Source organism: Hyperoodon ampullatus (genome assembly GCF_949752795.1).
Source record: "Hyperoodon ampullatus genome assembly, chromosome: 1".
Taxonomy (NCBI): Eukaryota; Metazoa; Chordata; class Mammalia; order Artiodactyla; family Ziphiidae; genus Hyperoodon; species Hyperoodon ampullatus.
Window position 1 is genome coordinate 49,460,284 of NC_136914.1, and position 27,177 is coordinate 49,487,460.

At 36.0% G+C, this 27,177-nt stretch overlaps 1 protein-coding gene across 2 annotated transcripts; it reads left to right on the top strand.

The window, feature by feature from the left end:
* Positions 1-6,020: 6,020 nt before the first annotated feature.
* On the top strand, positions 6,021-19,945 carry G3BP2 (G3BP stress granule assembly factor 2; the record flags this gene model as incomplete). 2 transcript variants are annotated; one of them, XM_079717432.1, is made up of 11 exons in its annotated part: positions 6,021-6,130; positions 8,653-8,734; positions 9,501-9,674; positions 10,207-10,297; positions 11,003-11,105; positions 11,828-12,008; positions 12,999-13,097; positions 17,207-17,309; positions 18,523-18,651; positions 19,217-19,335; positions 19,673-19,945. In XM_079717432.1, 11 exons carry the CDS (start codon positions 6,036-6,038, stop codon positions 19,943-19,945), a joined length of 1,449 nt encoding a protein of 482 aa, XP_079573558.1. The 2 variants fall into 2 exon arrangements, with proteins under 2 accessions (XP_079573558.1, XP_079573559.1); XM_079717433.1 differs by lacking the exon at positions 12,999-13,097 and having other exon boundaries at positions 6,036-6,130.
* Between the last annotated feature and the right edge of the window lie 7,232 nt (positions 19,946-27,177).

The following is a 27,177-nucleotide window of genomic DNA, read 5'->3' on the forward strand; positions in this document are numbered from 1 at the left end:
TAGAGAAGGGGAAGACTAAGATGCACAGTTAGTAATTTAGGTCAGAATATGATTTTTTTTTATTTTAATTTTTGGCTGTGTTGGGTCTTTGTTGCAGTGCACGGGCATCTTGTTGCAGAGCACGGGCTCTAGGCAGGCGGGCTCAGTAGTTACTGCAGCGCACGGGCTTAGTTGCTCTGTGGAATGCTCTTCCCGGCCCAGGGATCGAACCCCTGTCCCCTGCATTGGCAGGCAGATTCTTAACCACTGCTCCACCAGGGAAGTCCCCAGAATATGATTAATAAAGTGCCATGATAAAGGCCCAAAGTACTTTGAGAATTCAGGGGAAAGACGATTGTATTCTATTTGGAAATCAGGAAAGATTTTCAGGAGAACAGTATTTTAGCTGGGCCCAAATGAATGCATTTGTTGGACATATTATTTTACTACATTTCTGCTAAATTGTTTAGTCTCTGGAATAAATACCTGCAGTGACTGGCTATTCATGAAGTAGCTCTGTTCTGGTTATTCTTGCATTATATTGAAGCTAAATCTACCTTCCTGTAGTTTCCGTTCACTGTTCAATCAGTATTTAATTTATGCATATTAGAACAGAACTGTCAGTCCATTTTAGACATTACATCCATATTCATGTAGCCTGGGATTGTTTGTTTTGGGGGGAGCCCCATTATGTTAGTGATTTTTAACTAAAGAACAAACAAAAACCCTAAGTGTTTACCTAAAAGTTGAAGCTTTGGTCAAGGAAAGAAGAGAAAGAGGGTGATAACTTTTTTAAAGGAGATCTTGAAATTGAGGAAATTTGAGCATGTTGTAGGATATGAAGCACACTGTGACTTTCTTTGCTGTCTTGGATTTGTGTTTATAGCGTTACTTTCTTCTCTCCTCCATTCCCCTCTCAATGGACATAAAGAGGTTCAGAAAAGATGGTGACAGTTGATAATAGAGCAGTTTCCCATGAGAGCTGGAGTAGATGTGCTGCAGAAATTAGTCTAGGCAAGTGGAGAGGAGGAAACATTTTAAGAGACAGGAATGAGGGGCTTCCCTGGTGACGCAGTGGTTAAGAATCCGCCTGCCAATGCAGGGGACACGGGTTTGAGCCCTGGCCCAGGAAGATCCCACATGACGTGGAGCAACTTAAGTCCGTGCACCACAACTACTGAGCGCACATGCCACAACTACTGAAGCCTGTGCGCCTAGGGCCTGTGCTCCGCATGAAGAGAAGCCACCACAGTGAGAAGCCCGCGCACAGCAACGAAGACCCAACACAGCCATAAATAAATGAATGAATGAATAAGAGAGAGAGAGAGAGAGACAGGAATAAAAGGATGTTGATTAAGATACACAGGAATTACGGGCAGACTTAGTGAATGACCTCTGAAGTAGTTGAAGCTCTGTAAGTAGTAAGGAAAGTCAGATGTAATCACGTTGGTATCTCGATGAATAAATAGGATTGATATTGCTTTTAACTGACAGGAAAAGAATACGTTTTACATTGTACATCCCAGTATGACAGCAGTCTCCACATATTCAAGTGTTTTGTGGGAAAGCAGGGCTTAATACGTGGAATTTCACTTTCTGTAAAAAGGTGTTAAATGATAATTGCTCTTATCTTTGAAGGTGCTAGAGGCCAATAGTCTCTGAAGATTCTTTTTGTACATAAGTATCCTTAAATCTTGGCTGTCTTTGTTGAACTGTATAGTCTTGTAGGTTTGACCAGAGATCGCTTCTCAATTTGTGAATTAAGAAATAAGATCCAAAAAGGTCATGACTTTTTCATGGCCTTAGATATTTAAAACCTTTCTTACTTTCATGTTCAGAGGGGTGTGTGTGTGTGTGTGTGTTTATATATCTGTGTGTGTATATATATATATATATACATACACACATATATAGAGAAGGACCCAAATCCCAGAAATTGCTTACCTATGACTTGGGTTCTTTGCTGTGAATAAATTTCCCTACTCCAGGGTAGAACACTGGAAGATGGCAATTGTTTCTGTAGAATACATAAATTAACCTGTTGTTAAAAGTAGGTAAGTCAGTGAGGTTGCCTTTTTTCCCTTCTATACTTTTACTTTCTGGTTGATGGAGTTGACTTTCCATCAATCGATTATATTTTAGCCTTCTAAATTGAGTCACTAAATCAGTGAAGCAAGTAACTGATATGTAAGTTACATTTAAGTCAGTGCAATTAACTGAAACACCATCCTCTAAGTAACATCTTCATTTGATTTTATCCTTCCCTCTGAGAGCCTCCCTGTAACTTTAAAAAAGTGTACTCTGCATAGCCTCTTACGTATAGCTATTTGTTAAGCTTTTACCAGATTAGCACTGCCTTATCTTGTTCACCATTTGAAGTTCACTTTTCAGGTTAACCTTTTTTGAATAAATAATAATTTATTGAGTAATCAAGTAAAAGTTACCTCCACTGCCCATCTCCTTTGCCTGTCTCTCTGATCTAAATTGATATCATGGCCTTATGACCATCAACTTTAGTGACTGTATAGGTAGTGGGCAGTGTGAAGCCTCTCCTGAACTTTGTTACAGTAACTCTAGTGTATTTTGATCTTTCTCTGACATTGATATGTGTAATTGGTACCTTTTTTTTTCACTTTGGTTATACGTAGGTGACAAAAATGGTAGGTGAATATGTACTTTATAAATGTGATGGGAAATTGGGGTAAATGACAAAGTCTCACTGTAGAAAATCTGGAAATTGGGCAAAAAAAGAAGGAAACACAAGAATCCCCAAACCCAGAAACAATCCCTAATAGTATTTTTGTCATTAACCATTTGAACAAAATTATTTTGTACATAATTATTTTATTCAGAGGGTAAGTTAGTATCTTCCCACAGCTTAAATCAGTTGTTACAGTATTTAAATGTGTAAACTTTCCACATTTTTGTTATTTTATAAAATTTTACTAGGTGAGTCTACTGTTCTTCAACCTTCCCCATCATTCAAAATAAAAATACTGTTTCTTCATTACTTTTTTAAATTAAATTTTTTAAATTTATTTATAAATTTATTTATTTATTTTTGGCTGTGTGGGTCTTCATTGCTGCGCGTGGGCAGGCTTTCTCTAGTTGCAAAGATCGGGGGCTACTCTTCATTGCGGTGCACGGGCTTCTCATTGCAGTGGCTTCTGTTGCAGAGCACGGGCTCTAGGCCCGTTGGAGCTCACAGGCTCTAGAGTGCAGGCTAAGTAGTTGTGGCACGCGGGCTTAGTTGCTCCGCGGCATGTGGGATCTTCCCAGGCCAGGGCTGGAACCTGTGTCCCCTGCATTGGCAGGCAGATTCTTAACCACTGTGCCACCAGGGAAGTCCCCTGCTTCATTACTTTAATTAATTAATTAATTAATTTTTATATTTATTTTTGGTTGTGTTGGGTTTTCGTTTCTGTGCGAGGGCTTTCTCCAGTTGCGGCGAGCGGGAGCCACTCTTCATTGCGGTGCGCGGGCCTCTCACTGTCGCAGCTTCTCCCGTTGCGAAGCACAGGCTCCAGACGCGCAAGCTCAGTAGTGTGGCTCACGGGCCTAGCCGCTCCGTGGCATGTGGGATCTTCCCGGATCGGGGCACGGACCCGCGTCCCCTGCATTGGCGGGCGGATTCTTAACCACTGCGCCACCAGGGAAGCCCTATTACTTTAAATGTAGCAAATGAGAGTTCTTTTTGTTTTTTAATAATTTATTTATTTTTGGCTGCGTTGGGTCTTCGTTGCTGCACACGGGCTTTCTCTAGTTTGCGGCATGTGGGCTTGTCAGTGGCTTCTCTTGTTGTGGAGCACAGGCTCTAGGCGCGTGGGCTTCAGTAGTTGTCCTTCGTGGGCTTTAGAGCGCAGGCTCAGTAGTTGTGGCGCACGGGCTTAGTTGCTCCGCGGCATGTGGAATCTTCCTGGACCAGGGCTCGAACCCGTGTCCCCTGCATTGGCAGGCAGATTCTTAACCACTGTGCCACCAAGGAAGTCCTGGGAGTCCTTTTATGCATTAGAATTTGTTCATCCTTATTGGAGATTTTTCGGTTTGGGGGAAACTAATGGCACCTGAAATGACAGTATCTGATTCTACTTTGTGGATTAACTTTTTTTTTTTTTTAATGAGTTGGTTTGATTGTGGGTGGTACAGAATTCAAGGTAGAACAAAGGTTGAAGAGCAGACTGGCAGGATTCTGGGATGGGTTTACTTTGACCTCACAGCTAAGGTAGAAGTGGCTAAGGATGAACTGAAGAGATGAGCCACTGTATGAACATTCAAGAAAAAAATGTGCCACAGGCTCCAAGACAACCCTTCATTCTAGCTAGAGGTGGCAACAGATGTTGTGGAAGAGAATTCAGGTGTTTAAACAGCAGTGGAAGTAAGGGTCACCATCACCTGAGGCATAAAGAACAGCTTAGTTTTTGCCAGAGTTCCTAATTCCACCTGTGGCCAGGGGACCCTTCCCCACGGCCTTCACTTTTACCTCCAGCTTCTTCTGCTCCGTTTTTTGTTACTGCTTGAAAGCCTTATCGTCCTCTTCCATCTCCTTGGCCTGCTTCTTGGGCTGCTTCAAGGGCTTCTTGCCACTGTGCCTTCCCCACACCCTGCCACTGGAAGCAGTTAATTATTTTTGAAAGGAGCTAGGAATTATATTAAAATGTAAACACATTTTTTAAATATCGAATGAGAGTTGCAAGGCAGCTGAAAAAGAGAAACGGGGAACCTAATAGACCATTATGTAAAAGTTGAGTTGGGAGTCACTAGAATTGTAGAGTTTTATCTGTAGGCTCCATTATGGCTGGTATCTGTTTTTTATTAAAAACAGCATCACAATTGTAATGATTATGGTGGGCTATCTTTGTGAAATATTTTGTTTAAAGGAAACCTACTTTGAGGGAATTCCCTGGCGGCCCAGTGGTTAGGACTCCACACTGTCACTGCCTAGAGTGTGGGTTCGATCTCTGGTCAGGGAACTAAGATCCTGCAAGCCACGTGGTTCAGCCAAAAAGAAAAAGAAAAACCTACGTTGAAATTTATTTGTTAACAGGAATTTAAACTGCATCCTGATTTACCCAGTAGATATACACACACGTATATAGTGTATATATATGTATTTAAACAAGTAATATTCAAATTTTCTTTTTTTCTCTTCCCTTTTCTCCAATTCCTAATGTTATAATTTTTACTATTTGAGGGGCTATAAACATATAAATCATTTATTTTAAATGATGAAAGGTTGTGTTTCTATTTTTATTTTGTACTTGATTTGCTTGACCTTATCTTTGAGATTTTGGGCTTATATTTTATCATAGCACCTAGCCTATTCTGTTCCCTGTTTGCTTGTCTATATTCCATGACAGACTATATACTCCTGAGGGCTAGAGTCGAGGGCTAGAGTCTTGTTCACTAGGTTATCCCATTTACTGTAAACAGTGCATGGCATGTAGTTAGGTAATTAATAGCAAAAAAGGTTGGAAAGACATACACCAAATGTAAAAAAACATTATCTGAGTGTTGAGGTTATTGCTGATTTTTAATCATAATCATTATCATTTTGAAAACAGTGAAATTAATCCCTAGAAGGAGAGAGTACAAAGAAGACAAAAATCAGTACTGTATGTGATAAATGTAATCACCAAGTCCTGATTTGTGCCCTCTGCCTAGTTTTCAAAAATAAACTGTTGGAATCCAAGAATGTAGGAGATAATGGTCCCCAAAGGAAAAAGATACTATGAGTGGGAAGACTTTATTATGGTGCCCCTAGTCTGAGACAGTGCTGGACTCTTGGGAATTAGAGAACTATGCTACTTCCCCCTGTATTGAAGGATAGGGAGATCAAGAAATAGAGACAAAGGGGAGATGGCAGATGTTGGAGATTATCAGTAGTTGTTTGGAATTTATTATTTTGCTGTTGTAGTTACTTTTTAATAAATGATATTTTCTTTACTTTCATTTGAATGGCTGAGAAGATTTACTTCATGGAATTTAACAAAGATGACTTTTAATGGTTATTATTCTTATGTTTGCTCCCTTAGCATTTGACATTGTGCAGCAAAGAAATGGTTATGGAGAAGCCCAGTCCGCTGCTGGTAGGGCGGGAGTTTGTGAGGCAATATTATACTTTGCTGAATAAAGCTCCAGAATATTTACACAGGTAAATTTTAATTGCATATTTGATATTTTTATTTGGTTTTATTTTCTTGAATATGACTACATATAAATTTTATCTTTACTGTTTTATGTCCTGACAGTACCTTTGCAAAGCACACCCAATATTTTAACAGTCTGATGGCTTAAAACCAGTCTTTTTCAAGTTTTTTTGACTCAAATCTACAGTAAGAAAAACACCTCACATTATATCCCATTATATAACACATTCACATCTGTACACATCACACACATATACACAATTACATACTCTTGATATTTTATATTTCATTTTTTTATAAAAACCACAGACTTGACCAACTAATGGGTTCTAGCCTTTATTGAAATCACAGGCTTAAGTTTGTTTTTTTTTTTGTTTGTTTTTGAGTTGTCTGTAGCAATGTTAGGAAATGAATCAGTTAAGTGATCATACTTGTGAAAATTCCTTCTGATTGATCCACAAGATAGTATTCCTTGGTAAAACAGCAACAGTAGCCTTGTTTACTGTTTTGGCAAGAGTTGGACATCTGTAAGGTTCTTTTTTCCCAGAGATTGAAATAAAATTGATTTATATTATGAGTAGTATTTATAATTTTTGTTCTACCTGGTTTTTTTTTTTTTTGCGGTACGCGGACCTCTCACTGTTGTGGCCTCTCCCATTGCGGAGCACAGGCTCCGGACGTGCAGGCCCAGCGGCCATGGCTCACGGGCCCAGCCGCTCCGCGGCATGTGGGGTCTTCCCAGACCGGGGCACGAACCCGTGTCCCCTGCATCGGCAGGCGGACTCTCAACCACTGCGCCACCAGGGAAGCCCTACCTGGTTTATTTTTAACAGGTGGAAGATAAGTGAGACCTTTGTAAGTATTAGGCTCTGCAAACATTTGTTGTAGAATACTAGCCAAGTGAGTTAAGGATAAATATACCATTGTCACTTCATGTGGGAAAGACTGTTAAAAGGACTTACTCTTTTATCTATAGGTTCTCTTTATAATCATTCTGGGCATTCTAAAGTTTTACTTTGCATTATGCCCCTCCATTGTTAAACCTGTGTGTAATATTCCCTATGTTATCCCAGGGGTGTTTTTATATAACTACCACCTCCTCCCGTCCGCACCCCCCCCCAATCAAAAGGAATACCTGTACATTTTCTATTATAAAAATGAACATTCGTATTGACAGGGTATGTGAATTTGAGGGAGAATGGAATTAATAAGGCCTTTTATTATCTGAAATTTAGTCTTCACAATGTAGGCATTAGCATTTTTAGCTTTTTTTTTAACAAGGAAAAACAAGACTCTCTACCATCATTTCAAATAACAGCACAAACTTCTGTTTTATACTTAGGTTATGTAACAGATTTCCCTGTTAATGAACATTTAGTTTGTTTTTAATTTTTCACTTATTAACACTAATGAATATCCTTACACATGCATTTTTGTGCACCTTTCTAGTTATTTTCTTAGACTAAGTTCCTAGAAGTAGAATTGTTAAGTCAAAGGTATGACTATCTCTAAGGCTTTTCTTATACACACTTACAGCCAAATTGTCCTCCAGAAAAATGATAGCTGTTTACATGTTTGCCAATAGTACATGACAGAAAATAATATAAACTTAAAAATATGGGTAATGGTTAAAAGCATGGACTCTGGAGCCAGCTGCCCCAACTTGATAGGTGTGTGACCTTTGAGGAGTTAATTGTTCATTTAGATAATAGCACTTGCTCCTGAGGTTGTTAGGAGAGTAAAATGAATCAATATGTATGTAGTGCACTGAGAACATTGCTTGGCATGGAGGAAGTCTTACATGTTTTATTACAATAGGAGCTGAGTTCTCTTTACGAAAAAATTAACTTTGCATGTTGATAACCTTAATTTAGGAATATATTAATTCTAATTGCTTCAGGTAATACCAAAGAAACACTAATTTGTCATGTACTTAAGAGCAGTATAAAAATATAATTGAGGAATTAGATGCCGAAATAATGTAGATTTTTTTTAACTTAGTCTCCGAATTATTTCAGTTAATTTAAACCTAAACTTTTAACCTAAGCCTTTGGAATTAGTAATCATTTGGAACTCTCAGTAGAATGAATGTTAAACAGTGTCTGATTCCCAAATTTAGATAACTGAGTTTTTGTATCTGATGGGGGAAAAATGGGTAAATTAACTACAGCATCAGTGTTTAGAATATATTTTGAATATTTCATTTTTCCACTTAATAAAATATATAGATATGGTAAGAATTAGATGAGAATAGCTAATGACTGAGTGTATATTTAGTGTGCCAGGCGCACTAAAAATTCTGTGTCATTACTCATTTAATCCTTACAACAACTCTGTGGAGAGAAGTTACTCTTGTTCTGTTTTATAACCAAGGAAACTGAACTTTGAGGACTGTAAATCTCAAGATTACATAGCTAATGAGTGACAGAGCCAGACCTGGAAACTAAGTCTGTTTGACACCAGAACTCTACTGCCTCTTACACTTCTCTTCACAACTGAATGTCAATCATTATCAATGGTTTTACAGGTTTTATGGCAGGAATTCTTCTTATGTTCATGGTGGAGTAGATGCTAGTGGAAAGCCCCAGGAAGCAGTTTATGGCCAAAATGTAAGTATCAATTTCATATGCATTTTAGATTACTTTAGGTTTTTTTGAGGTAAGATAGAGATTTGGAAAATAGCTTCTTGTGCCCATGGATTTCATTTTGAATGTAAGCAGCTATACTAGAATTATGTTACAGTAATCATCGAATGTGCTTTGAGTCCTTATGAACATCAAATTTGTACAAAGCACAGGTATTACACTGGCATGGATACAAAAGAGAAAATGGAGCATTTTAATATCCTTGGTGTATTTTATACATGAAATAGTTGATACAATGTATAACATTTATAGAAATGTGGGCTAAACCTTATGTTACAGGAGTGCATAGGAGTATATACCCTTATGACTTTGTAGAGGATGTGGGACTTCCAGTAGACTCTGAATGATAGGTTTTGGCCTTACCAAACAAGAGGAAATTGAAAGTAGGAGAAATGGCATCAGCAGACGAGCAGTAAAGTTAGGTGCAAGGTCAAGGAATAGTCAACACAGTTTACGTGAATGACTAATACTTAATACGGAACAGTGGGAGAAAGCTGCACAAAGCCTATAATATGAGACAGTCATTGTGATTTCTTGTATAGAGAGGTGACATGTTGAAACTAGTGGTTCTAGAAACATCAGTCTGTCAGTAATGCATAGCATGGTGGAATGGATTCAAATGAGGCAGTTAAGATGCTAGAGTTGCGAGGAAATCAAAGTCTGTAGTATTGAATAGGTAATGCAATATCATGAATTTGTATTTCCACCCCACCTTCTTCTCCTAATAAAGGATATACACCACAAAGTATTATCTCTGAACTTCAGCGAATGTCATACTAAAATTCGTCATGTGGATGCTCATGCAACCTTGAGTGATGGAGTAGTGGTCCAGGTCATGGGTTTGTTGTCTAATAGTGGACAGCCAGAGAGGAAGTTTATGCAAACCTTTGTTCTGGCTCCTGAAGTAAGTTTTCATTTCAATTAATTTTCACTTACGTGATTTCATTTTACTGTTACTAGTTGCTTGAAGTGGCCAGAGTTTCTTCTTGCAGGTATAAGTATGCATGTAGCATATTTTGAGAAATATGTATTGGACCTGTTGATTAATTTATTTGAGCTTTGTGTGTGTGCTTTGACTATTTAGAAGTAAAAATGAGATCCTGATACTAATGTGTAAATAGATGATTAAGATTATAGAAATAATATTAAAAGTATGTTATTATTTAATAGGTTACATATTAAACAAAATGGAAAAATTCTGTTTGTTAATTGCACCTGGTTCTTTTATATTGAGTAGCCATTTCTTGAGTTTCAGTATTCCTTGAGTGATCTTCTGTAATTTACTTTATATTAACATCATAGCATGTTCAACTTTGGAAAATTATCTTCAGTCTATATCATTTCTGTATTATTAAAATAGAAATTGTGTTTATTCTTTTTATGTAATACCACATTTATGGGTATTTATGGAATATTTGGATGTTGTTTTCCTATAGGGATCTGTTCCAAATAAGTTTTATGTTCACAATGATATGTTTCGTTATGAAGATGAAGTATTTGGTGATTCTGAACCAGAACTTGATGAAGGTGAGGTTACTTTGAAGATACAAGGGTTTTGTCAGTATCAGTACTCTTTAAGGACATGGAAAGTGTGAAACTAAAGAAATTTGCCTCTGTCGTAACTGAGTCAAACTCCCTTTTCTCCTTTTTGTTCTTGTTATAAAAGAAATAGTTCATTATATGAAATTATATAAAAGTCATACATAGGAAGTGAAAAATTTTCCCTCAATCTCATCCTCTGTAGATAACCAAGAGTTTGGTGCCTATTATAGAATTTTGTTGTATTCCGTACTGACCAGTACTTTTATAAAAGTGAAGTACACTGGCTCAATGCTTGCTTTTTTTCACTTAATATATCTTTGTTGGCTGGGGTTTGTTTTTTTTTTTTTTTTTTGCTATACCATAATTATTTAATTGATCTTCCATTGATATACATCAGCTTGTTTCCTTTTCTTTACCATTATTCCTCCATTGAATCGATGTGACGAAGGAAACTGAATTATGACTTCCATAACATTTTTTTCCTCCCCTTCCCTGTTACTGATAGACCTTTTTAAAATACAAATTCCAAAATTTATCTTGCTTGCTCTTCAGTTTAAGAGAACAAGGAATATTGCAATTAAGTGCCTTTGTAAGAAATATCATATGACTTCTTTAAACATTAAAAATACATATATCAAATTGTGTATTAAAGCCTCTTAAAGCAAGATGTGGTATATTATGTATTTTCAGAATCAGAAGATGAAGTAGAAGAGGAACAAGAAGAAAGGCAACCATCTCCAGAACCTGTGCAAGAAAATGCTAACAGTGGTTACTATGAAGCTCACCCTGTGACGTAAGAATAGTGTCTGCAAGGCCCAGTTTGGTCTAAACTATAATGTAGTTGCAAGCTGGTTTTTGTTCCTAGAATTATTGTTGAAAATAAATTTTGCTAAAGCTATGAAATCAGCATTTGAGAATTTACTGTGTATATGCAAAGTAAATTCTATATGGAAAGCATTGTTTTATTTAATTCAAAAATTGAACTTGGGGCTTCCCTGGTGGCGCAGTGGTTGAGAATCCGCCTGCTGATGCAGGGGACATGGGTTCGTGCCCCGGTCCGGAAAGATTCCACATGCCGCGGAGTGGCTGGGCCCGATGAGCCATGGCCGCTGTGCCTGCGCGTCTGGAGCCTGTGCTCCGCAATGGGAAAGGCCACAACAGTGAGAGGCCGGGGTACTGCAAAAGAAAAAAAAAATTGAACTTGATTTGGCCCAAAACTGATCATTTGCTGATAATGCATTGTGTTTGGGACAACACAGAGTAAGCATTATTTTTTGAATATGCGGTTTGTTTATAGTTAGTATTAAAGTAAACATTTTTAGTAATCTAGTTTTTAAATTATATTAAAGAAATGCTGCTTGAGAGTATTATTCCCTCTGCCTTCTAGTTCTTAATGGACTTTTGCTTCAAAACAGCTTATTACTAGTTATGCCCATTAAATTAGAGAAATGCTGAATTTTATTTGAATTGATCATTTCACTCACACTGAAAAGTGAACAAAATATTTTATTGTAGTAATGGAATAGAGGAGCCATTGGAAGAATCGTCTCATGAACCTGAACCTGAGCCAGAATCTGAAACAAAGACTGAAGAGCAGAAACCGCAAGTGGAGGAGAAGAACTTGGAGGAGTTAGAGGAGAAGTCTGCTTCTCCTCCTCCCGCTGAGCCTGTGTCTCTGCCACAGGAGCCACCAAAGGTTAGAGCAGAGGAGCTCTTCACACCTGTGACGTCACACTTTCTTATTTGGTGCCATTAAGGAAGCATGACCTTTGTTCTGTTATTTAAATTGTTTAATAGTAAGCTATGCTGTTTTTATGTATATGAAAGAAGCTGTGGGGATTTTTTTGGTAATTCTGAGGAAATTTTATTGTATTTTCACCCCCTAAAAAACACCCCTCAGGGTAAAATTTAAGATTAATCCTTGTCTGTGTGCAGTGTTTAGTATCTTCTAGTCCGTGTACTAAAACTGAGAGTTGCTCTTCCATTCTGTATTAAGTCCTCTACGCACGGATGCAACAGGAGTCATGCAATTTTCCAACTTAAAACAAGTTGGCCTATTGCTAAGAGAAGTGATACAAGTTATTTCTGGTTTAAATGGGAACAATTTCCTTACTACACCAATTAAACTATCTTGGAAACATGAGTGACACCCATAGTGTATCATTTAAACCTACCTAAAACACCTTTTATCTTTCTGTAAAGTAGAAGGTTAAAGTATATTTGCGTAGTGAGAGAAGGAGATTCCTTGTTCAATTTGTGAATGTCTGTTAAACTTTCCAGCTAGTACTTTCTTCTTTCCTATCCTTCCCCTCTCCCCTTGACACCATCACAACACCTTATCTTCCCCCAAAAGGGGAAAGAAATTGGTTCTATTAGGTTCTTATTTTTCTAGCATGTGTAGTTGTTAGTGGTTTTGTTTGCCACTTGCTCATCTCCTTAGAGCATATAGGAACTTGCTTGTGGATTTATTTAGTAGTTCAGACAAAACAGTCAAATAATCTTGCATAATGAGATTTTGAAAGCTGGCACATAGACTGGCATGTGTGTGTGTGCCTTTCTTTTAGGAGTCCTCCAATATAGAACAATAGTTTAGAAATGAAAAGAAAATATATATTTGGAAGTTTCCCTATAGGAATGTTGGTGGTTTTCCATGATTAGTAGTCTAGGTTTGTTGCATTTCCTGCAGGCTTTCTCCTGGGCTTCAGTGACCAGTAAAAACCTGCCTCCTAGTGGTACTGTTTCTTCCTCTGGAATTCCACCCCATGTTAAAGCACCAGTCTCACAGGTAACCAATCTGTGAACACATTGGATTGTATCCTTGTTACATTGCCAATTGCTTATCTTTTTCATACTTTTTAAAATGAGTCAATCAGAAATTATGGATTAAATATACAAAAAAATTGTATTAAATGTCAGTGCACCCACTTTAAATGCCAAATCTCCATTCATCATCTACATAGGTGGTATTTGGGGTTTGGGTGTGTCAAATACAGATTAAGTTAGTTTTACCAATATATATTGTCATTTAAAAGCCTTCTTAAAATAACCAAAAAAATATCCTTTTTAAAAATTTAGAATTTTATTTAGCAGAAATATTTTAGGGAAGAAATTTGGAAAGGCACAAAGTAGTATGGCATTATAAAGAATCATTGTTCTTTAAAAATAGAAAAAACTAAAAAAATACACTGCCTAAGCTTTCAGTCTGTAAGTGGTTCATACCGTTTAATTGAAGCCTGTACCAACTTATGACTGTAGTGTTCACCTTAACTGATCGTTCTAGCATTCTGCTTTTTGTCTGTTTGTCATCTTACCCATTTCAGAGCTTTCAAAAACATTGAAAATAAGACACTGGCTACCTAATAAGTTTATTAGGTGTAGTGTAGAATTAACTAAATTCTAAAGTTAATAGGCACAGTTAAAGGGTGTCCAATACTTTCCCCTACATTTTGAATCAAACTTCGTTCCACTAGAAAATTTACATTTAGAATGGTTAGTGCACATAAAATTGTGTTTATATACCTCTTTATATGCTCTAAACAGTGAAACTTTGAGATTTCAAAAGTAGCTAGTAATTATTAGACAGCCTTTCTGGTGGTGTATGCATAATCAGTAATAGAATACATGATCTCGTGATACCTTTTTTTTTTCAGTAGATATTCAGGAAATATTGAGTAATTACCTCAGATCACGAAGTAGAATTCTGTCTTAATGCAGAAAATTAATTTGCCAGGTATTGACTGCTTTTCTACCCATCTGAAGACTCAATAAGTGACTTACGGATTTTTTTTTTTAAATGCTTGATCTCTTATCAGATTTGCATTAGGAATCCTTTGGATTGCTACTTGATTTCAGAGAGTTGGCTACATTTATTTTAAACTCACTGCTAGTTAAAAGTTAGAGTAGCTTATACCTCTTACACCTTTAGTGTGGCACCAGGCATTGTGCAAAGCACTAGCACTTAATATTTATTCTTATCTAATCCTCACAACCACCCTGTGAGTATGGTTACTGTTATTATTCCTGTTTTACAGATAAGTAAATTAAGGGCTAGAGTACTTCACCCAAGGTCAGATAGAATAGTAGGGCTTCGAATTTATGCAGTTGGACACTCATGGAAGCCTATAGGTTTCTTTAGCCCTTGAAGGGGAATGTATCTCTATTTATATCAAAGAGTGCTATGTCTAAGCCATGTCTAAATTACATTATATTAGATTCTAACCTCTTGTCCAGGGGAGAAAAATTTTTTTTAAGTTTTTAAAAAAAATTGTGAGTGTGTTTCCCAACCTACCCCCTTATTATTACAAAATTTTTAACATTTATAATTTAAACTTTGAAAGAACTTTCTGATCTCCTAAAGCTATGTTAGAATGGATTCATGATTTTTTCCACTTGATTTAATAAACCCTTCGATTTTATTTTGTCTCTTCGGTGTAGTATCCATTTCCTTAACACTTTTAGCATAGATTATTAATAAAAGGAGAATTAAATCTAATTCCAGGGTATTGGTAGGCATTAATTTAGAAGTAGGTAAGTTAATTTCTTGGAAGTCGATTAGTTCATTTAAATAGCTTATGTGCGGTTGAAATACATATTAGTTGTGGTTTTACCTGCTGTTCAGTTGATTTGATGGTTTCATGTTTATTTCATATTCTATTTGATTTTCATTTGTGGAATTTGTCATGTGAGCACGCTTTTTGGTTGCATGGAATTAATTGTAAGGCCCTAAAGTAGTATGTGGTATCTTATTTATTTTACCTCCTTGGAGCAAATAGTTTTCATGAAATTGAGCGTGAAGAATTGTAAGTGTACAGCTGGCTTAGTTGACATACAGTAATCAGTTACTGAAAGAAATTTTGATAATTTTTTTTTTTGGTCTCATTTTTCCTATATTGGCATCATCTAATATCTAAAAGTCAGGTTGCTAAATTAATGTATGGATTATTTGTAAGATGTTGGCACTTACTTAAATTTGTGTTTTTTAATTTTAAATCCTTAAAGGATGATGAAGAACTTTTTTGTTTTGTTACTTGCAGTTATTTTTGTTTTAGTAATCTGTTTTGAAAAGAATCTGAATCAGTCAGCCAGAATTCTTTTTCTTGGTTTGAATGAGTCGAGGTTTTTCTGAGACACTTAAATTAAAAGGTGTACATTTGCTATTTTTATTAATTTATTAAACATACTAGCTTCATCAGACTTTGTTAGAGAATATGCTTTAATTCTGTTTTACTTTCATACTGAAGTAAGTTGTGCTTTTAGGCCCTGCCCCGCTTAGCTAAAATTTCTAAATAATTAACTTTTTCAGGCATCACATTTTCGGTCAAATTATTATGTAGTCTTAAATTCTAAATACAGATAGAAGTGGTTCAGGGCTGTAACTTAGGTCCCCTGGTCAGGCATAGAATATTCTACATGTTTTGTGTTAGAGAACTAAAAATGTAATTTAATTTTAAATGAACCAATAGTTACTGAACATCTATGTCTAATGGCACTGTGCTTGGTTCTTTATCTGGTGTAGAAATAAATTAAGATACGGTCATTGTAGGAATAAATACATCCTAAAAACCTGGGAAAATTAAACATTAAAAAAATTTTTTTAACTAGCAAAATTCTAGAACATGGAAAGCAACTTCATTTTGAGGGAAATGGGAAATCTATATGGAAGAAACACAATTGGGGGAGACAGGCAAATCTGTTAAAAACTGCTAGAGTAGGAGATAATATACCTTTTGGTTATAGTGGGTGAAATTATTTATAATAAATGGTTGTTTTTGAAAGAAACATCTCTTTGTATCAAAATGTATCCTCGCAAATTATAATATTCCAGTTATATAAATTATGAAAGAGTTTGAGCCACTGCCTGGGCTGAGGTACTCAGAGACGATCAGCCATAAAGATAGGACTGAAATTACTAGCTTTCTGATTTGAGGATACATTCTTCATATTCCTGCTGAGGGTTTTCAGCATCCTTTGCAGGTGCATGTTTTTTGTCTCTTCCTTGGACCATAAATAATTTAGGCAATAGACACAGCCTGAAGAGGTTGGGAATACTGAAAATGCCAGTGTATTAAGGAAAAGGAATAGATGCAGATGTCATTTTGTTTTTAGCATAGTTACTTTAAATATATGCGTTTAATTTAGCAGTTAGCAGAAACTTTTGGAGGGTACCTTAAAATGAACTATTACTTCCCCTGCCACCCCCAAGAATTAATTAAGAAACATTGTTGGGGTCAGTCCTTAAATAAATGCACACCTCCCCCATTAGGAGGAACAATAGGGAGCTAAAGGACTTCTTTGACTATTGGAGATGCTATCAACACGTTCCTATCTTGTTCTTTTATGTGCATTTGAACTTCAAGATAGTATTCTTAGATGCTAGAGTACACTAAATTGTATATTTTGAACTATCAAAATATTGATTTTTTAAAAAAAATTATGGGGTGGGGTTTAGAAGATATTGCTGAGCACTATTAAATTTGACGGGCAGCATACTAGATAATTAGAAAGGATGTGTCATATATTCTTGTCTTCCTAAGATAAAGATAGCTTTTTATTTTGTATATGTATTTACATGGAGTGGCTCATCTTGCATTTTTGAATTCTGTAGCGATACCTTTTATGCTATCTCAATGTGGATGTAACTTTATTGAAAAAATATGGTTGTAAATAAAAAGCAGCTTATTGTGAGTTACAGCCTTGAGTGAGAAAATAAAATTTACCCTACAGTCCTAGATTGGTACAGAATATCTTTATAAAAATTTATGTTTCACATATATAGGACACTATGTTAAAAATATTCTGAACTTAAAATGACCATTATGCCTTGGTTGTTTCTTTAGTTGTTTTTCTCCTGTGGAATGTGTTTTTTTATAATGTGTTTTTTCCCTTGTATTTTAGCCGAGAGTGGAAGCTAAACCAGAAGTTCAGTCTCAGCCACCTCGTGTGCGTGAACAGCGACCTAGAGAACGACCTGGTTTTCCTCCTAGAGGACCAAGACCAGGTGAGTCAGCCCCTTCTGTGGCCTTCAGCACTTAAGCACTTGAAAAGTTGAAGACCGAACTTAAAAAATAAAAAAAAAAAACTATAATGTGTTTTATATGCAAATCCTTTTAGTACCAAACTGCTTAAAGGCTTAAGTAACCTGCTAAATATAGCCTGGGCAAAACAACTTTTAGGGGAAGATTAGTTGACATGCCATAGAGACATGTATTTTGAAGGTGTAAAAGAATTTTGAGACACATTTTATTTGGTTATTGTCACTGGTTCTAAGAATTCAAAACCGAGCTGCCAATAACCTACTCTCTTATTTAGCACTCTTATCTCTTCACAGATAAACAATAAGCACACCCTGATTCTTCTTATTTTGGTTGTCTTAGGTATTAAGTAACTTGTCATGATTTTTGACTTGTTTCCATTTTTAGCTAATATATGTAGAACTTCTGTTTGAATTCTATAAGTATGTTTAGATTGCTTTTGGGAGGAGGTGGGAGATGTATACATCAAATTTAGAAAATGTAATTTTTTCCCACAAAAGTAAAATAAGTAATGTGCTATTATTAAGAAGTCATGGGAGCTGGGGTTTATCCTAGCTTTGTCAGTGATTGAGTTTATGATCTTGGGTGAGACCCTTAAATCCTGAGCTTCTCTTACACCATTTAGTTACTACACATATTTTTCCTGTGTGATGCCTTTCTTTATATGCCTCATTGTGTTCCTTGTGTCATTGGGAGGATCAAATAAGATTTTATATATATACATATAAGAGCACTCTTATGTGTATAAAAGACTATATAAATGAGATGTTATTGCTATTAAATTTATGGATTTGGCTGTAATTTCACACAACCAAAGATTTATTTGTGAATTTCAAAATACTAAACAATTATTTAGTACAAGTATACCTCACTATTTGAAATCTGTTTGGTTTCTGGGTGATGGCAGGAGTTTGGTTAAGGAGGAATACTTGTACTGCTAGTATTTGGCTTTCATATAATCAGACCAGTAGACCTAGAAGAAGGGACTTCAGCAATCTAGTCAGTGTCATCTTTTTTTCTAACTAACCTACTAATAATAGGCGTTTCCACCTCTGTTCAAGGAGCTCACTATCTTATTAAATAAACAGGAATATCAAGTTTTTTTTTTACATTCATTGCTTTGAGCTAGTTTTTGTATGACATTGTAAACTTTAATATCTGCTCTATTCCTTTTCTCAGGCAGAGGAGATATTGAACAGAATGAAGCTGATAACCGTAGAATAATTCGGTATCCAGATAGTCATCAACTCTTTGTTGGTAACTTGCCACATGATATTGATGAAAATGAACTGAAAGAGTTCTTCATGAGTAAGTAGTTTATTTTGCTTTATTGTAAAATTAAACAGGAGGAGAAGAGAACTCTTTTCATAATGTATTGAGGATTTTTAAAAAAAAAAACATTTACCTCTCTGTACTATGTATATCTCTAGGTACTAATCACCTTGATCAGAAGGGAGTAGAAGGTTATACCAGATGTTTCTCAGTGACTGTACTGAGTGTTGACTGGCCTGGTTCTGTAGAGGTTAGAAGAAAGAGCTGGATGAATCAGTCTTAGATGTGGAAATGGGATTCATTTGGCAAATTGAAGTCAGAAATAGAAAATAACATTGTCTCTCTGAAACTGTGTAGGTAACTTCCCTTTAAAAAGGCGTAATAAAGATGCAGAAGGGTAACAAAACAAGCTAGTTTTTGTTGGCATCTTAAGTGAATGACCTGTAAGAGTGAATGTACCTTAATTGTCACTGGGTATAGCAGCTTGCAACTTTTGTTTTGAAATGGATCAAGGAGATTAAGGCATTTCATCCTGAACAATTAAAGTCACAAAATACTCTGTTAAAATATTTAACCCTTGGTGTACTGTATATTTTCACAGGTTTTGGAAACGTTGTGGAACTTCGCATCAATACCAAGGGTGTTGGGGGAAAGCTTCCAAATTTTGGTTTTGTGGTTTTTGATGACTCTGAACCAGTTCAGAGAATCTTAATTGCAAAAGTAAGTGACTTAAAGGGCATAATTCAATACTTTATTATTCCTGTTGTATTTAGTATTACTTAGAAAGTCTTTTTTAAATGGTAAAGTTACAAATAGTTTACTATGAAATGGTATTTATGCAAGGAATAAAGAGTTGTTAGTAGTTTTAAAGTCTGAAGTATGGATTGTTTTAAATTTATTTCATTATTTGCTCTGGTAATGAAGGTTGGAATAGATTGCATATTGAGAATTGCATGAGAAGTTTTTTTGTCTCCCTGGATTTTCTTACTTATGTATGATACTACATTACTATTATTGTCTAACCTGCCCATGTAAAATTTTTTCTTCCCTTGTAAAGCCAATTATGTTTCGAGGGGAAGTACGTTTAAATGTGGAAGAGAAAAAGACAAGAGCTGCCAGAGAGCGAGAAACTCGAGGTGGTGGTGATGATCGCAGGGATATTAGGCGCAATGATCGAGGTCCTGGTGGTCCCCGTGGAATAGTGGGCGGTGGAATGCTGCGGGACCGGGATGGAAGAGGACCCCCTCCAAGAGGTGGCATGGCACAGAAACTTGGCTCTGGGAGAGGAACCGGGCAGATGGAAGGCCGCTTCACAGGACAGCGTCGCTGAGGCTCCACTGTTGGCAAAGTCTTGGCAGTGGTACATTATTCATCGTGTTTGCATTCTTGTTAATTTTTTTTGGCTTTGGAATGTGACACAGCCTTTTTGATCATTTCTTTGATGTGAAAAGCATCTTTTGGTTATCAGTTAAATTGAGGTGGACATTATTTCCCCAGTTTTACAACAGGATTCGCATTGTTAATTTATAAATCTAGACTTGGAGAATTAAGGACTGAGAAATGACCATATCTTAAACTGTCTGCAACAAAATGAACTTAAAAGGACATGCCCAACTGAATTCAGGTCCTTTGAGTCAAAAAAAATCCTCTGCTGCACATTTTGTTTAAGTGTTATCGTTTCTGCCTATTAATGTTGGAAACACAAATAGTGCAATTTGTGCAATTGGAGAATCTTGCCTTTTTCCTTGGCTCCCCCCAAAAATACAAACCAACAGAAACTTGTTATGCACTCATCAAAATGCACTAATGGGTACTCTGAACTCAGTAACATTGACATCTGCAAAGGAGGCAACAGGGGAAAAAAATCTTTCATCTTTTTTTCCAGTAGCGCATAGTTGTGAAATGATGAGGGCATTTTTACCTGCTTGCTGTGACCAGCGTGTGTATACATAAACCTTAACAAGACTACAAGTATATTCCAGAAGGAAATCATTTAGTTATGAACTAAATAACAAAAATCAGAACTTCAAATGCTATGGTCTTGAATATTAGACCAGATCTAGTAGCTCCATATCTAAGATTTTTCTACCTGCCCCTCTTCAGTACAGGGATGGCTGGCTGCTCAACACACTCCTCCTTCCCCGTTTCCTTTCTTTAAGCTGTGTACAGTGAAAATTGTCTTTACTGTATTTTGTTCTCTGGTAATGTAATGAGCATGATGGTGCCTTCTATTAATACATCATTCCAGTCTTGCTGGTAATTTTGTACAGTATAGTGTATGAATTGCTGTGCTGCAAAGCCAAACAGCTACAAAATGTTGAAAAATCATTGAAGTGTATAAAAATTGCAGTATCTTTAAAATCAGTAAAATTGACTAGCATATTATTTACCTTGTTCTTTAGTTAACAACTTTGTGTTCTCTGTGGGAGGGAGTCTTGTGTGTTTGGGAGGGAGGGGGAAGGAGGAAGTCAGTTATTTGAGTAAGTCTCTTGTTGACTTTTCCGTTAGCCTGAATGTGAACGTTGAAGCGTATCACTTGAGAGGTGCTGGAAAAGTCAGTCAACTTGATGTACATTTTTAGTGACATTTTAAAAGCAGTCAGATTCCATAAACGGCAAGTAAACCTGGAGTGAGGATACTGCAATTTTCAGAGAAAAGAACAGCAGCTCTTAAGTGTTTGCATTTTCTATTTGGGGGGCAGGGAACTGTCATTCATTTTGCACAATTCTTGAACTGATGTCAGCACCCGAGTGGCTCTGAATTTAAGTCTGGGACGACATCTTTTATTTTTACATGAATTTCTAAACAATTCTGTGAGCAAAGTTTGTAGCTGCTGGATTATTGTCTGTCTTTATAGCAAGTTCCAGTAAACCGCAAGTATGACAAAAGGATATCCAATTTTATGCTTGGAGCATTTAGTACCTACTAGTTTCTGGATGTTACAGGCTAGGAGTGGGGTAAATAAGTGTGACCACTTAAAGCTGCTTGTTAGCATGGAAGACTTCTCCATTCTATCTTAGTAAAAACAAACAAAAAATGCACTTGACATAATAGCAAACTGGTTCTGAATTATGGAACTGTTTGCTGTTTAGTAAACTAGCAAATGATGCACATATTTTGTTTTTCATGTACTGGGCGGTATAAGTAAAATTAAATCTGTCCCTTTTTTTCCCCCTTGAATGAGGTCTTCCATGTTCGAGGAAAAGTCTTGCACTATTGCGTATATTTTGGGGACACAGATTTCTCAGTTTCCATTTTGGGGGTTAAGGATTTTTTTCCTGTTTGAAATACTTTTACACTTTCTGATGTATAGTACTTGAAGTTCTTACCAGAAAATTACTTTTGAGTTTTGAAGCCTGTATTCAAACTGCTTTTAAATGAGTGGTTTCTTGTCAGTGTTTTGTTTTTTATATCATATTTTCCCTCTTTCATTTCTTTCTCCTTCCCATTTTATATATATATATATATATATATATATATATATATATATATATATATATATATATATATATATATAAAATTTCCAATCCAAGATACTGCCCTGCCACCCATGAAAACTTCTGGCACCAAAAGTAATGACAAATGTTAAGTGTAATAGAAAATTAAAGCGAAGAGCCATTCAGCTTCAGTCTTTACATACCATGAGTAAAACATTAAAACATCACATGGAGAAGTTTACATGGTGATTGTTCACCTGCAGTACTGTGGACTTTTAACATTTTGTCCCCTTTCAGTGAACCAGAGTAAAAGTATTCATCTATCATTACTGTTTTTTGCTGTTTTTGTTTTGTTTGTTTTTTTTTTCTTTTTGGATGGTAATATTCTATTGTATCCTTATGACACTATTGCAACCAAATTGGCTTTACCATCTTGGCTTTAGTAGGTATAGAAGACAATGGATTACCATCTTTATTGCTGTAATGTGTTAAGCATTATATGCTAGTAGTATCTAGTTTAATTGTTTCAGGTGGAAAGTATTCTTTGAGTTTCCATTTTGAATGTGTTTGGACTAAACAAACAATAAACTACTGATGTCTGCAGCATTTATCTATGTCCCTAATTTAATCTGTAGGTTTGTGTTCCAGAATATTTCCTCCCAATTGCATTTCACACAACCTGAGTAAAAATAAGGAATTATTCTAAAGCCAACTATTTTTTGTGAAATTTGATATATAAAATAAATCATTTAAGTAAGACTTGAACATTGTTAGAGACCTATCTCAGTTCAGTTAGATAGCTGGTATACAAGATAAAGAATGTTAGAACAGAATAATAAGTGGTAAGGAAGGTGAGAATGATGTAAAACAGACTAAACATTTATTTTTTATAAAAATCTTGAGTTTTCCAAAGCATTGCTACATCATATCAGAAGGAGAAGAGAAAGGGGATGGGAAGACTGAGGTTATCTAAAGTTAAGGACATGACCCAGTTCAGCAATTAGAACAGATTTGTCAAGCTCTAAAGGAATATTAAAAAGGAAAGAATAGTCATAGTTATGAATATATACTTTAAATGAGTAGTGAAGTCATAAGGCATATGTAATTTCAGAACTTTGTTAAAATGGATGATAAAAGTGAATTTTTCCTGATAATATTCATAACACTGTTTATGAAGATTCCTTAAATCAGTCTTCACAGGTTTGTACTGAAAAAAAGCCAGAACAACCATTATTTAAATACTCCTGGGCAGTAAGACTTAAGATTTTTATAAATGTATATTAAATTCCTTTCAATGTTAATTATAATGTATAATAACATCTAATTTTATGGCTGTGGAAAAAATTTTTAGAGGGGGTAAAATGTATATGTGACACTATATTGCAAACAGAACCAGATTTGAAGGAGCAAAATATCATTTGATCCAGGAAATTTATATGGAACAAAATATTTGAAAGTTTTAGCCATACAAGATGCTACGTTTCAACTGTGTTATATAAGATAGTCTTTGTATCAAGGGAATGAAAATTTAGTGGATATATGTTCATATTTTTCCTTTAAATTAGGACAGCTTCCTCATCATTTATATCTAACTACAGATGAAGACTTGATTTTTTTTCATTCTGTGTTCATAAGACTTTCTAATTATTAAGTCTTGATCAATTTAATGCCAGAATTCTAAGTTATTTTAAATTACTGGATAAGTGAATTATTTATTATGTCCTGAAAGAGATTTCCCTTCGTGATGGATTTCAGTGGATTCATATAGAGAGTAATTGTTTTTTTAAAAATTTGCATAATTAAGTCAGAATTCCTAAGTAATGAAGTTTCTGGGTATTTTTGACAAAGACTGAAATCTTCCTATCTATTTATGTAGTATATAAACACCTTATACTTCAGAATTAATAGGAAATGAAGTCTGTTTTTAGCATTAACCAAATACTGGGCAAAATACTATAAATGTGGGTTTAGGATTAAACATTCACAGAAAGATAACTACTCTTGTCCTTGATCTCCTAAGAGTTTTGATAAAGCTGATTGCCTACTTGGAATGCTTTGTTTTGTGACATTGATAATATTCTTTTAACTGTTCCTGTTTTCTGTACTCTTTATCACCCCATAACCACCATTATCCCCCCAACACACACACACACACACACACACACATACATCTCTTCTGTCCTCAGTCTCTTTCCCCACAAATTTTCTCTGAATGGTTTCATTTAAGCCAGGAACTACCTTAACTTCGGTATATTGTCCATTCAGTAGATTCCATATAGTGTGATGGTCAAGAGAAGGGCTTTGGAGACAGCCTGGCCTTGAATGGCAACTCCGCCATTCAGTGGTTACATTTTCTGAGCTCCTGTTTAACTCATTTGTAAAATGAGGTGGATGATTGTGAGGATTCAGTGAGTTAATACATAAAGCACCTAAAACAATGTATTGGGCACTCAGCAAGTGTTACCTGATACTGTTTTTTACTCAGTTGAATTTCTACTGCCTCCCTATTCTGTGTTTCAAACACTTCTTTTTTAAATCCTTTTTTGCCTTGTCCCCTTCTGAAGTCCTTCAGTAATTCAGAATTCGAAAGTCCAAAATAATGTGTTTTCTCTTGTTAAGTGATATGCATGCCTGGCTCTCTGATATTGAACATCTCTATTTTTCTGACCTATTTAACCTAGAAATGTTTGGAGTCTCATCTGTTCTACTTAATATTTTCTGTTTGTCTCCCTTCTATCCATTTTCAGGCTGCAGGAAGATCTGTTCATGCTCTTCTGATTAACTTTCACTGGCTCATTTAATTCATTAACTCTTGAGCTTCTATGTGCCAGGTGCTGTTCTAGGTACTGTTGATAAATGAAATGAACAAGGTTCCCCGCTCTCAGGTTAAAAAGGTCTAAAAGTTATTGTTTGCATATTTAAGAAGGTAGCTAGGGGGCAGACCATAAGAAGGTAGGTCCTTATCCCAAGAGCAATAGGAAGTTGAAGGTTTTGTTGAGTGACGGGAAGGTAATTCTACTTTGAAATCTCTGGAGTTCAATAAGTTGGGTCTCTGGGTTAATGGAAGGAGTTAAGTAATGAGTAAATGAGGTGAAAGGATGCTGTAGTAGTTCAGTCAAGAGCTATGAAAGTAGAATGGTTGTAGTAGCTTGGACTAGAGTGGTGATGTTAGAAACCTAAAGAATTTGAAAGACTTAGGGGGTAAAACAGCCAGGTCTTGGTGAGGAAGGTGGTATGTAAGAAATCTGAAGTTGTTCACTTGCATAATTGGAAAAGTAAGGTGATATGTGGAACAAATTACTGATAAAAAAAAAAACAGGTTTCATGATGGGGAGGCAGGAGTGCTGTTGGAACCCTATTGGCTTTCGGTGTGAAATGGACCTGAAAAGAGGAAGCTGTATAGAAGGGTATGTAATTGTGAGTTGTGCCTTTTAATTTCAAAAACAGTATATAGAGTGGCAAGTTTTATGTGTATTTTATTTTACGACAACACAAAAGCATGGTATGCACATCATAGAAAGTAAAGAGAATCCAAAAGAATGAACATCCACAATTCAGCCTGTAGATCCCTATAAATACCTTGTGTGTATGTGTGTGTGTGTGTGTTTATACTATTAAACATTGCTTTAATGAAGACAGACCACTTAATGGTGTTTATCAAGTGCTTATTGGGCACCTCTGTGTGCCAGGCACTGTTCTTGATGTTGAGGGTACATGAGCAGGACAAGTCCGTTGGTCTCCCTCTGAGCTTATGTACTTTGCAATGGAGAAGAGTAGTTGTAAATGCGATGTAAGATAAAGCAACTGAGTGGCAGCTTTACATGCCTAGAGTTGACATGAAACATAGGAGCTCTCCACTCAGAGGGACTAGATAACATGTAAAGCTTATAAAATTGGAAAAACTTAGAGGGTAATGAGAAGAAGTTGGGATAGGTGGATTTGGGTCAAGGGGGGCAAAATGCTAACAGGTAAACTAGACTAGATCATGTAATTAGCCTGCGTAAGCAGTTTATTTGGATATCTTTCTAATTGCAGTATGAAGCCATTAAAGAGAATTAAGCATAGGAGTGATGTGCCATGTAGAGGCTAGATGGTAGGAGGATAAGAATGGAAATGAAGCTGTTGTGGTAGTTCAAGACTACTATATCTGAGGGAGGGAAATAGATTTATTTAGGTTATTTTTTGGCAGCTGAATTTAGGTGTCTGAAAGGAACTGAGAATGATTCAAGTTCTGAATAGTTAGCATAAATGTACAAGTCAATGAAAATCAGATATTTCCACTTTAAAATAGTGTAACCAGTAAAATAGTTATCTTTACACCCATTTTTATCTCAAATGATTTTCCTCCAATATTTGAGGATATACTGTGAATCATACTGCTGGTAGCTTTACATCTGATTTCATATTTAGGCAAACTAAGGTGTAGTTACCTATTTTACAGTCAGGGAGACAGGCTCAGGAAGTTTTATTATGGTTACACTAGTATGAAATGATTTGAAATACTGGATTAGCTATGAGTTGATCTACTTTAAAAGAGTGATTTTAGGAAAAATGGGTTTTAAGCACTAAAAGTTTAAACTTTGCAACGTATTTTTATCCTGGCTTTATTTCAGAAAGTTGGAAAATCACAGCCTCCAGCATTAGCAGGCCTAAAATTAATTCAGGAACTACTACATTCAGGAACTACAGCGTTAAGCAATGAGGCAGAGTGCAGACTTGGAACAGAAATCAAATAGCTGTTAAATACTGTGAGTCTCTGACCTGAGAAAAAGGAAGAATTTTTGAGGACTTGTCGTTCTATCTTAATCTGATAACCCTATTAAGTTCATCTATTGTTTTTTAAAGAGGTGAACTAAAGCTTGGAGAGGTGAAAACAAAGCTCTGCCTGGCGTATGGTGACGAGGATAGTGACTTGGAATAGAAAACAGATGTGAGACATTTCAGTTGGATGGTGACTTACCAGGAGTAGTGATGTTTCAAAGATAGCACTAAAGTAACCAGTATGTGTGCAGGAAGTGAGAAAGACTTGTATAGCAGTCAGTGAATATTAGCATCTAATATGTGCCAGAAACCTCCCTAGGTGCTGGCTGGCAATACAGCAAATACAGCCTACCCTCAGGAAACT